Raw genomic sequence first — 13479 nt, 5'->3', positions numbered from 1 at the left:
AAAGCTGATCCTCTTAACAACTGTATAAGAAGTTGCTAAAGAACTCAGTATCAACCGTTTTATGGTCATTTGCCATTTGAAGCAAACTGGAAAGATGAAAAAGCTCAGTAAGTGGCTGCCTCATGAGTTGACTGAAAAAAAAAAAGTCATTGTTCTGAAGTGTTATCTTCTTTAATTCTATGCAGCAACAACAAACCATTTCTCAGTCAGATTGTGACATGCGATGAAAAGTGGATTTTACACAACAGCTGGCAATGATCAGCTCAGTGGCTAGACCAAGAAGCTCCAAAGCACTTCCCAAAGCCAAATCTGCACCAAAAAAAGGTCATGGTCACTGTTTGGTGGTCAGCTGTCGGTCTGATCCACTACAGCTTTCTGAATCTCAGTGAAACCATTACATCTGAGAAGTATGCTCAACAAATCGAACTGATGCACTGAAAACCGCAACACTTGCAGCCAGCACTGGTCAATAGAAAGGGCTCAATCTTTTTCCACGACAATGCCCAACCACACGTCACACAACCAACGCTTCAAAAGTTGAATGAATTGGGCTATGAAGTTTTGCCTCATCTACCATATTCACAAAACCTCTCGCCAACTGAGGACCACTTCTTCAAGTAGCTCGACAACTTTTTGCACAGAAAATGCTTCCACAGCTCAAGGCAGAAAATGCTTTCCAAGAGTTTGTTGAATCCCAAAGGACAGATTTTTATGTTACAGGCATAAACAAACTTGTTTCTTCTAGTTGGGAAAATGTGTTCATTTTAACAGTTGCAATTTTGACTAATAAAGTTGTGTTAGAGCCTAGTTATAATGATTTAAAATTCACGGTCATAGATTGCACTCTAGTTGTAAAACAACAACAGTAGATTGTGATAATTAAAGACCTAAACGAACCACTGAAAAAGCTATACTCATACAATCAACACTGCAGATAAATGCAAACAGAATTGTAAAACAATTTATAACCACAGGAAGGCAGAAGAAAGACAACAGAGAAATAAAAATTAGAAAGAATACAGAAAAGAGCAGATTTAAGCCCAAACATATCAATAATTACATTAAATATAAATGGTCTAAATATACCAATCAAAACACAGTAGTTGGCAGAGTGGATTAGAAAACAACTATAGTCTGTAAAAAGCTTATTTCAAGTGATAGTCACGTTGAATGTAAGAGAATGGAACAAGCTACAATATGCAATATAACTAATTATAATAAGATCAGATAAAACAGGCTTCAGAATAGGGACATTTTATGATAAAAGGGTCACCTACCAATTCTGTGCAATTAAAGACAATAGGAAAGGCCTGCAGGGAGGGGAGCCTGGTGGGCTACAGTCATTGGAATTGCAGAGTTGGACATGACCAAGCAACTAACAGTGAAAGTGAAGTCACTCATTCGGGTCCGACTCTCAGCGACCCCATGGACTGTAGCCCACTAGGCTCCTCTATCCATGGGATTTTCCAGGCAAGAGTACTGGAGTGGGGTGCCATTGCCTTCTCCAAACTCCCACCTTAAGAATCTATAAAAACCAAAACAAAATAAACTCAAAGCAAGCAGTAGAAAGTTAATGATAAAGAGTTAAAAGAATGCAAATGCTAATAGAAAAATAATAAATAAAAATCAATAACAAAGAATTGGCTCTGTGAAAGATCAATATAATTTGCTATCTTCTAAGCAAAACTGAAAAAATACAAGCCACAAATGATGAATATCAAAGACATCAAAATGAAGACAATCTTGCAAACCAACTCTACATACATAATTTGACAAATTAGATGAAATGGACCAACTCCTTGAAAAATAAAAGCTACTATAACCTATCCAACATGGAAAAGTAAGTAAACTATTAAGTAAACTGAATTTGTAATTAAGTCTCCCCAAAAAGCTATCTCCAGTCTGAAGTGGTTCACTGGAGATTTTTTTTACCAAATATAAAAAATTAACAGCAAGTCTACATAATGTTTTCAAGTATACCAAAAACAGAAAATCTCAATTCATTTTTATGAAACTACTCTGCTGACAATAAAACCAGTTAAAAATAGTCTGAAAGAAAACTAGACCAATACCTCTCATGAATATAAACATAAAAATCTTTATCAAAATATAAGCAAAATTCAGCAATATTTACAAAGAATTACACGCCATGGTTAACTGGTTTATTCCAGTGATGCTCATTCAATATTCTAAAACCAATGTAATCTACTTTATTAACAAGTTAATGAAGGAGTCTTGTGATATTATCAATCAATGCAGAAAAATAATTGTCAAAATTATTATTCATGATTTCTGAAAAAATGTTTAGGACGACTAGACAGAAGACTAAACAGAAACTTCCTCAACTTGATAAAGAACACCTACAGTAACCCTATACCTAATATTATACTTAATGGTGAAATACTGAATGTTTCCTTCTATGATCAGGAATAAAACATACGTACTGAATATAGTGCCAGATATTACAGCCAATTCAGAACTGAAAGAGAGCTAAAAAAGCATACAGATTGGGAGGGAAAAGACAAACACTATTTCTATTTGCCACTGACATAACTGTCTACATTGAAATCTCAGGAGAAAAACTCCTAGAACTAATGAGTTCAGCAAAGCCACAAGACACAAGCTAAACATACGAACAATAATTATTTCTATATTCTAGAAATGAACACATGAACACAAATTAATGCAATAGCAGTTACAATGATTTCCCCCAAATTGAAATACTCAGGTGTATATATAATAAAAGATGTACAGAACTTACATTCTGTAAACTACATAATGCTGGTGAAAGAAATTTTAAAAAAATCTAAATTAATGGAGATGTATACCATGTTTGTGGAACAGAAGACTGAATCCAGTTAAGACGTCAATTCTCCCCAAACCAATACACAGGTTCAATCCAATTTCTATCAAAATCCAAGTAAGACTTTCTGTCAATATAGGGAAGTTTATTTCAAAAGTCATATGGAAAGGCAAAGGAATTAAAATGGCTAAAAATAATTATGAAAACTTTTAGGAAATAAAAAAGAGAAAATCTTTGGAATGTAAGTCTAGGAAAGGAATTCTCAGACTCCATCAAAGCAAAGCAGATAAACTGGGCTTCATCAAAACAAAAAAATTTCATTCTGCAAAGCTCCTTTATAATGATGAAAACTCAAGCTAAAGAAATATTAGCAATTAAATATAAACTCTCATAACTCAAGAGTAAAGCAGAAATACAATTAGAAAATGGGCACAATATGAACAAAAAAGCATTGAAGGGATATAGATAGCAAATGAACACATGGAAAGCTGGTCAGTATCACTAGCCATTAGGAAAATCCAAGTTAAAATCACAACTACGTATCATTCACATACTGATTAGAATGGCTAAAATAAAAAATGATGACAATGACAAACGCTTGTGAGAATGCAGACAAACTGGGCAACTCATACACTAGGGATAAGAATGTAAAGTGGTAAAGCCACAGGAAAAACAATATGAAAGACTCTCAAGAAACTAAACATGGAACTACAGTGGGCCCTTAAATAACACAGGTTTGAACTACATAGGTCCGCCTTTAAGCAGATTTTTCTCAATAAAAACATACTATACAATCCATGCTTGGCTGAATCCACGGATGTATAACCATGGATACAGAGGGCCAACTTTAAGTCATACAGATTTTCAACTGCATGGAAGGGAGGGGGATGTCAGTGCCCCTTACCCCAAAGTTGTTCACTTGTCAACTGTATTATATAACCCAACTGTACTCTTGGACATTTATCCCAGAGAAATGTGAACATTTGTGTTCACATAAAAATCTGTGCACAAATGTATAAAGCAGCTTTATTCATAAAACCCAAAACTGTAAACAACACAAATGCCCTTAAATGGATGAATGGTTAAACCACCTGCGGTATACTCATACCACAGACCACCACCCTGGAATGAAAACATACTTATTATACATACAACAATCTAGATGATTTCCAGAAAAATATGCTCAGTAACAAAACCCAACTGATAATTTATATGAACCATTCTTGACAGGACAAAATATATCACAGAAATGGCACACAGATGAGTGCCTGTCGGGAGTTGAGGAAACGGAAGAAGAAAGGAAATGGGTGTGGATATAACAAGGCAACATGAGGACCTTCTTCTGTGACTGCACTGGTGTTAAAAGCTAACAAAACACCTTGATTTTAGCTTAAGCACTATATCATTTAATTCTAAAAATGGAAGCAAACAGGTTTCTTGAAAAAAAAAAAAAAAAGGACTGATAAGCACAAATGATTCTTTTACTTTTTATCCCAAGGGGCCATTTTTTACACCCCCAAGCTTGAAAACTACCCGAGTGTCCCTTGTGCCTCTCCTACCACACCCCACCCCATGCTGTGCGATGCCTCCAATACTGGCAGATGCCAGAAAGTACAAGAAAACCCCTAGATAGCTCCCTCAGTTTTCTTACTGAGCAATTTATACAGATGTAAATGAAGATTAAAAATACTATATACTACACTTAGGAGTGCCAAAGAATGCTCAAACTACCACAGAACTGCACTCATTTCACACATTAGCAAAATAATGCTTAAAATTCTCAAAGCCAGGCTTCAACAGTACGTGAACCATGAACTTCCAGATGTTGAAACTGGATTTAGAAAAGACAGAGGAAACAGAGATCAAATTGCCAACATCCAGTGGATCATCGAAAAAGCAAGAGAGTTCCAGAAAAATATCTACTTCTGCTTTATTGACTATGCCAAAGCCTTTGACTGTGTGGATCACAACAAACTGTGGAAAATTCTTTAAGAGATGGGAATACCAGACCACCTGACCTGTCAAGAAGCAACAGTTAAAACTGGACATGGAACAACAGACTGGTTCCAAATAGGGAAAGGCATACATCAAGGTTGTATACTGTCACCATGCTTATTTAACTTATATGCAAAGTACCTCATGAAAAACACTGGACTGGACGAAGCACAAGCTGGAATCAAGATTGCCGGGAGAAATATCAATAAACTCAGATATGCAGATGACACCACCCTTATGGCAGAAAGAAAAGAACTAAAGAGCCTCTTGATGAAAGTGAAAGAGGAGAGTGAAAAAGTTGGCTTAAAGCCCAACATTCAGAAAACTAAGATCATGGCATCCGGTACCATCACTTCATGGCAAATAGATGGGAAAACAGTGGAAACAGTGACACTTTATTTTTTGGGGCTCCAAAATCACCGCATATGGTGACTGCAACCATGAAGTTAAAAGATGCTTGCTCCTTGGAAGAAAAGCTATGACCAACCTAGACAGCATATTAAAAAGCAGAGACATATATTAAAAAGCAGAGACATCCCTTTGCCAACAAAGGTCTGTCTAGTCAAGGCTATGGTTTTTCCAGCAGTCACGTATGGATGTGAGAGTTGGACTATAAAGAAAGGTGAGCACTGAAGAATTGATGCTTTTGAGCTGTGGTATTGGAGAAGACTCTTGAGAGTCCCTTGGACTGCAAGGAGATCCAACCTAAAGGAGATCAGTCCTGAATATTCATTGGAAAGACTGAAGCTAAAGCTGAAACTCCAGTACTTTGGCCACCTGATGGGAAAAACTGACTCATTGGAAAAGACCCTAAGGCTGGGAAAGATTGAAGGCAAGAGAAGGGGATGACAGAGGTTGGATGGCATCACCAACTCAACGGAGAAGAGTTTGAGTAAACTCGGAGTTGGTGATGGACAGGGAAGCCTGGTGTGCTGCAGTCCATGGGGTTGCTAATTTGTGATTTGTGATTTTGCTTCAGACACGATTGAGTGACTAGACTGAACTGAATGCTGAGGAGGGCACGGCAACCCACTCCAGTATTCTTTCCTGGAGAATCCTATGTACAGAGGAGCCTAACAGATTCCAGGCCCTGGGGTCGCAAAAGTCGGACACAACAGAAGAGACTTAACATGTATGCACATTTTCTACATTTAACTCACCAGGTTCATTAAATTCAGATCTGAATTTTTTCCGACCTTGAATCTGAGATTTTTTCCTCTGTTTGGCTTCTTTTTCCTTTTCATCATCACTGAAATCCAAGGCCTTACATGAAAAAAATAGATTTATGTCATACGCATTTACCAATCCAATGGTACATTATCAGAGGTAAAGAGAATAAAGCACTTATTTAAGTGACCCTGAAAGTTAATACATGTACACATGACACAAATCAGAAGGCATAATGCCGTGGCAATGTGAATGCTAAAATAGGACTGCTTCTGATTGCGTAATCCTCTAAGTGGGCATCCACTGACTCACACAGCGTCAGCAAAATCACAAATTAACACAGATCATGAACCTTTAGCACTGCTTGAGAATCTACAATGACCAAAGTTAAATCTATAAATATCAAGAATTTACAAAACTGAGAAACTTCATCAGAACTTATGAGCACATTAAAAAACTCTCTTATAATTGTATTTTTGTTTTATAAAAATGCAAAAGTATAAATTCATGCTATTTTTAAGAATGTATATACTCATTGCTGTAATTTTCATGTTTTAATAAAGACCATATATATCAAGCTACTTTGAAATGTAAAATATTATTGCTGACAAGAAAAAGAACACTTTTTTTAGGAAGGTGAGTATCCTGTAAAAAATGGAGAAGTAGGTAGACTGTAATTATTTTCTACCTCCAAAAGAAAAGTAGCTTATTAAAAGTACCATCAATAAACATCTTCATGTCCCATGTGGTGAATATACTAAACTAAAAAAAAATATTTTAAATGATAATTTTGCCTTTACCAGGTATCAACAAAATTGATAAAAACAGGACACTATAAGGAAAATGATAATCTGATAATAATTAAAATGTGATTGAAAATATTTTTTTCTGAAATGACCACAATCTCTAATTGTCAGGTATAAAAGGCGTCAGAGGGAGGGGAGAGCACGCGGGCTGGCAGAAGGCATTGTGACTAGTGAGCAGTTTCGAGGACATCCTTCAGGTCAGGAATGAGGGATGTATAAGACTGAGTCCTGTCTTCCTTTCTCAAATACTGTGTGAAAAGACACTTACCTCTGGTGGTGGTTCTTGATCATTCTTCCATGATGCATCTGATCCCCTATCCCTAGGGGAACAAACAAAGGTCAAAGGGTCAAAGTACTTATTAAGATTCTGTTAAGTGCTTATAACCTAATAGCATGGAAAATAAAAAAGCAAAAGACCTAAGCTCAATCTTAATTTGCAATATATAAGACAATAAGAGAAAAGAATATAAAGGTTCATTTCTCTGTTTTTTATTTAAGAAAATGTGGGAAAAGCACACATATATATTAGGAGTGGAGAATCAGAATGAGAAGTCGACACCATGCTGTGCAGGGCAAGGTGGTTCTACAATTCTTCAGCAGCTCCAGGTGCTCTGACTCTGACTGATACTTTCGTAATACCTGAGCTCAGCTCATAAACCTCCTTCAGTAAATACCTATCCAAGACCACCATCAGATGTTCAGGTGCCAAGGACACGAAAAGGGAATATGAGGTATTTCCTTATGTAAGACTTCACAGGTTCAACAACAGAGATCACAACATGAAATGCTTCTTCCTCAATTCACCTGAGAATTATCAGTGATCCTCCATGAGTAAGCAAGGCTTGTTCCAAGAGTGACTCTCAGAGCAGAGGGTGAGACAAAGGCATCTAGAGTTTGGGGAGGAGGAGCTGTGAAGATCCGATAGGACACTAACTCTTCTTGGTGAAAAGTTTTATACTCTATGACCAACAAAAGCATGTAGATCTATTATAATTTCTGACAGCTCATTTTTAATTGTATCTGTTTGATCCTGATTTCACAGTGACAGTATTTGTTATTCAATTACATTAAAATATTACAAAGTATTAGGAGTAGATGTTGTCCTCATTGCTTGACACCAAATCTCAAAAATAAATGAAACTCCCAGGAATTAATTAATCCATTAATCCATTAAAATCAATTTACAGATGTCAGTGAGCTCACACAACATGAAATCTTTTTTTCTGAGTCTACTCTACTGTTTTAATTTGGAATTCTGTTGTTATACATAAAGCCTTATCAATGACTTTTTCCATTTTTAATTATTATCTTCTACCCATGCATTTATCATAGCTCCAGGGCTCCTTTTTGCATGGATACCATCTCACGGCCTGAAGTGACCTAAGAATGAAATCTTCTAAAGGCAGAAATGGGAAAAGTTCCCCAACTGGGGCATTACCACAGAAAATCAAAAACTACTAAACAAAAGAACAAGCAAGATTTCCAACAGCACCTTTAACAAGAGTAAGTTCATGGGAAGCTAAGATTAAATTAACCCAACTAAAGGCAGGCAAGCTGGAGATAAGTTCAACTTCTCCACCTCAAAGGAAAGGAATTCCCTTGACCAACAGAAAAAATGCAGTCTAGAACAGAATGGACTTCATCAGCGGGGGCTTCTGCAGAGTATGCTCAATTTCCAGATTCTTTAGTTTCTTATTCTTTCTTTGCAAAAAAAGACAAAAAATCTTGTTCTTGCAAATCAGAACAAAGACTGCTTCTAAATCTATCTAAAAACACCTTCAGAAAAATCTCTTCATCCTATCTATTTTAAGCTAAAATAGTTTACCCCTTTAAAGCTAATATATGGAATATCCAAAGCAACAACTTAATATTCAAACAGAATGAAATGCTATTTAAGGCATGACTTTAAAGCATATTAAAATTTTTATAACTTTGCTATATTTAATTCACCTTTCATGTTAATGGTTATTTAGAAAAATTAACCTTACATAGCCTGAAGAACAACTTAAGTTCCTGTAGGTACTTCTGTGTTTTCTTAAACATGAGTTTAACAAATTATCAGGAACAAAATATTCATCTCATTTCAGAGATTTCCAAATATTAAAACTCAGACTGGATTTAGTATGTAAGTGGTAAAGAGGCCTTCTCCCAGATGGGACTGGTATCATGGTTTGACAAGCACCGAAGTTACTACTCACGATATCTTCTGCAAAAACAACACTCCTAATGCTTCACCTGTATTTCAAGTTTCCAACTGAAACACAGTTAGAGTTAAAAGGGACTTTTGTGTCAAACTGAGTACAAAATCTTTTCAGATTTAAGATCTCTTCCCCAATCCTTTGCTGTATTTTTCTCCACTCCTAAGTGGGCAACATTTTATTGGTTCATATTTATTACATCCTTCCAAAGCATTCAATTTATATTTACAGAAAAAGTTATTCTACTTTAATTCATATGCCACTGGCTTGTGCAAAAATTAATTATGTAATTATAATAACAAATCTGATAAAAATAGCTCTACAGCTAATATCTGGCAACAAATTTATACCTGACAAATATATAGCTCATCAGTGGAAACAAGAAATATCACCAGATACATACCACAGGGTATCATACAGCACATTTACAGACAGAATGGAGATCGCTGATTTGCTTGTTAAGTCAACTCTGTTAATTGCAGCTTGATACATAACACACAAATATGTTCTTCTATAAATTCACAATTTATAAGCAACCTAAAATTTACTCATTTTTTCTTTTTAAGAATTATAAAGTTGCATTAAATAATGAAGCTTATGGATGCAATCCAAAGAAATCTTTCTTTACGATGGAAAAGTTGTAGCACATATATGCACGAAAGTATATAATGGAAAAGATAATGAATTAAAATTCAGAAAATGTATATGGCCCAAATGTGCTCTTACCAGTTGATCCTGTCATTTTGGTCAAAAAATACAAATGATCTCTACCTTGTAAAACCTGATAACAACTGTAGCTTTCAGAGATGTTACCAGGAAGACAAATGAGCTCTTGGGAACACAGATATCAGCATAACTGCAAGAAACTACATCACTAAGAATTACTCCTAAAACACAAACACCAGATAAGCAAAGAAGTAACATGCCAATAAAGTACTTACTGTTTAAGCTTCTCTGTGAATATATACTGGGTGAAGTCTTTCATTGATGGAGCAAAATACATAGTGTCCTTTATTTTAATACCTTTATTTTCAATATGCTCTGAAGAATTAAACCGTAATACATAAAATGGATGTGCAACAGGTCCAAATATCTCAAATATCTATAAAAGAGAAGAAACATAAAGTTCTCCTTCGACAGTAAAATAAGGACTTCAAAAGTTCATACTATTGGGACTTCCCTGGCAGTCCAGTGGTTAAGCCTTCACTTTCCAATATAGAGGGTGCAGGTTGAATCCCTGCTTGGGAAATTAAGATCCCACAAGCCTCTTGACCAAAAAAACAAAACATAAAACAGAAACAATACTGCATGTGTGTGATTTTTCAGATTCCAGTCATCTATCAATGGACATGTACGTGGCTTCCACGTGTTGGCCACTGGAAATAGTGCTGCTATGAACTCTGGCATACATGTACCTTTCCAAATTATAGTTTTCTCTGGATATACACTCAGAAATAAGACTGCCGGATCATACACTAACTCTACAGATTTTTAAGGAACCTCCATACCACCGTCCATAGTGGCTGCACCAATTTACATTCCCACCAACAGTGAAAGAGAGTTCCTTTTACTCCACACCCTCACCAGGGTTTATTATCTACAGACTTTCTAGTGATGGCCATTCTGACTGGTATGAGGTAATACTTCACTATAGTTCTTTTGTTTTGATTTTTTTTTTAATTGGAGGCTACTTATTTCACAATATTGTGGAGGTTTTTGCCGTACGGTCACATGAATCAGCCACGGGTGTACATGTGTTCCCCATCCTGAACCCCCCTTCCATCTCCCTCCCTATCCCATCCCTCAGTGTCATCCCAGTGCACCAGCCCTGAGCACCCTGTCTCACACATTGAACCTGGGCTGGCGATCTGTTTCACTTATGATAATATATATGTTTCAATGCTATTCTATCAAATCATTCCAGCCCTCGCCTTCTCCCACAGAGTCCAAAAGTCTGTTCTTTACATCTGTATCTCTTTTGTTGTCTCGTATATAGGGTCATCATTCCCATCTTTCTAAATCCCACATATATGCGTTAATATACTATATTGGTGTCTTTCTGACTTACTTCACTCTGTATAATAGGCTCCAGTTTCATCCACCTCATTAAAACTGATTCAAATGCTTTCTTTTTAATAGCTGAGTAATCCATTGTGTATATGTTGACCTGAATTTCTCCAATAATTAGAGATATTGAGTATCTTTTCATGTGCCTCTTAGCCATCTGTATGTCTTTAGAAAAATGTCTATTTAGGTCTTCTGCTCATTTTTGATTGGGTTGTTTGATATTGACTTGTATGAGCTATTTGTGTATTTTGGAAATTAATCCCATTGGTAGCATAAATTGCAAATATTTTCTTCCAGTCTACAGGCTTTTTGTTTTGTCTATGGTTTTCTTTAATGTGTAAAAGCTTTTAAGTTTGATCAGGTCCTGTTTGTTTATTTTTGTCTTTCCTTCCATTACTCTAGGAGACAGAGCTAAAAAAAACACTGCTGTGATTTATGTCAAAAAGGGTTCTGCCCATGTTTTCCTTTAAAAGTTTGATCATATCCTGTCTTGTATTTAGGTCTTCAATCCATTCTGACTTTACTTTAGCAACATGGTATTAGAGAATGTTCTAATTTCAATCTTTACATATAGCTGTCCAGATTTTCCACCTACTAAAGAGACTGTCTTTTCTTCATTGCCTATTCTTGCCTCTTTCATTGTAAATTAATTGATCATAAGTGCATGAGCTTATTTTCCGGCTTTCTATCCTGTTCCACTGATCTACTGCTCCCTTTTAAAGCCTAAAGTTTTAGTTTTTTTCATGTTAAATATATTTTTCATAATATATAATTTCTGTGGCTATTTAACACTCCTTTATAGATCTAGCAGAATTTAACCTATCTTATATTGTAGAATATTGAGACAAGCTCCCAATTTGTTCAGAAATGATGCCATAATGAACACCTTTATCTGTAAATCTCTGTACTTCAGAATTCCTGAAAACTAGTTCATAAGGGATGGAACTATCAAAGCCAAAAGTATGATTACTACTAAAACTCTTGATGCAAATTATTAAATAACATTCCAAATAATAATTTAAATCAACTGCATTAAAAGTACCTATTTTATTACATCCTCAGTTGCTGATTGACTGAAAAGTCCTCATTTGTTAAAAAGTAAAACAAAAAAACAATAAAAACAACAAACACTCAAACAAATATTCAAAACTAAAGGTAGAGACAATGATCAAGAAATCCAACTTATAGGTGGCATAAGTTGTTAATGTTTTAAAAATTCCCTAATATAAGAATTCAACATTAAAAATGGAATTCATTCATTAATTATCAACAGGAACTAATCGTTTCTAGGATTAAAGTGCAAAAGGCAGAATTTCAAATCTGAAGTTGCCCTCCTTTAAATCAGTGGGAAACAAGGAAGGAGATGGGATGGGGGCAAAAAAAAATTAGACCACCTGCGTTATAAATTGCACTTTGCTCCTTTTTAGCTATTGTGATTTCTGAATAAATCAGGATAATTCTATTTCCTTACAGTTTCAGTGAATTTAAAAAGATACCGAAGATATCTGACACTGTAGCTGATTATTACTGTTACTGAAAAGGAGAGGGAAAAGGAAGAATGTCATAAATAAAAGGAATCATAGAAATAATCAGTTTTAATTCAGTCAGAAAAGCAGGAAGTATGTTTCCCTAGCCTCTTCTCCCTGGTCTCCCCAAGAGGTACAGCAGCATCCCTGTGCTCAAGAGCTCCCCTCCCCAGCCATCTCCACCCACCTCCATTCCTCTCTCTCAACAGCTTCCCAGGCTAAGCCCCTAGACTCTCTCTAGGCCCTTACAAAGGTACCAGCAGTAAATAGGGTTTATTCTGTATTTCAGTACTTCTTCCTCTGAACCAAAAGTACTGAGACCCATACTTGAAACAAAAGTATTAAGCCTAAGTATTTGAAAGAGAAAAGTCAACACCACCCTTCAGGTATTAAAGTCTTTCTTCTCTTCACAAACTTTTTCAAAAATTGCCAAAAAGTATTAGCTCTGGACTCCAATTAATTCTGTCACTGATTGCTTTGCTGTTCTAAGAGACTCATTTATTTTGGTAAATTAGTCTGTCAACCTAAAAAGTAGGCAGTGCTGGGTGGCATGGCCCTCATAAAAGCCAAATCCCTTTCTAATCTGTCAGAATGGAACAGCAGGAAAAGGCACAGAAAAGGGAAAATTATGTGAGTTGCTCTAATAATATAATTCAAAATAAATGCTTTTTTTCGGATTAAACATGAATTATTTCTATTTCTTAAAATAAAAAAGATGTCAACTGTCACTTATCTAGGAAAAAGTAAAGCCCAATAAGTTTTCTCCAGAGACAACATCTGGTTTCTTAATTGTCTGTTATCAACTCAATACTTATTTACTTAGCCCATATAATCCACAAAGGACTCTAACTATACACAGTGGAATATCCCAAGGTGAATAAAACTCTGCCCCTGCTGCCAGAAAGAGAATACTTGGT

At 35.7% G+C, this 13479-nt stretch overlaps 1 protein-coding gene across 5 annotated transcripts in view; it reads right to left on the bottom strand.

Annotated features, from left to right (window-relative positions):
• The window catches only part of NAF1 (nuclear assembly factor 1 ribonucleoprotein), a 101951-nt gene that overhangs the window by 53408 nt on the left and 35064 nt on the right, over positions 1 to 13479 (bottom strand). For all 5 annotated transcript variants that reach the window (XM_070791003.1, XM_070791005.1, XM_070791001.1 and 2 more), the window contains 3 exons: positions 9911 to 10071; positions 7040 to 7091; positions 5959 to 6061 (listed from right to left, as the gene is read on the bottom strand). In XM_070791003.1, the coding sequence (XP_070647104.1) occupies positions 5959 to 6061; positions 7040 to 7091; positions 9911 to 10071 (316 nt within the window). The remainder of the gene's footprint in view (positions 1 to 5958; positions 6062 to 7039; positions 7092 to 9910; positions 10072 to 13479) is intronic.

Source organism: Bos indicus, chromosome 6, assembly GCF_029378745.1.
Source record: "Bos indicus isolate NIAB-ARS_2022 breed Sahiwal x Tharparkar chromosome 6, NIAB-ARS_B.indTharparkar_mat_pri_1.0, whole genome shotgun sequence".
Lineage (NCBI taxonomy): Eukaryota > Metazoa > Chordata > Mammalia > Artiodactyla > Bovidae > Bos > Bos indicus.
Note: the sequence above shows the minus strand (reverse complement) of the source record. Positions and strands in the feature narration are given on the sequence as shown.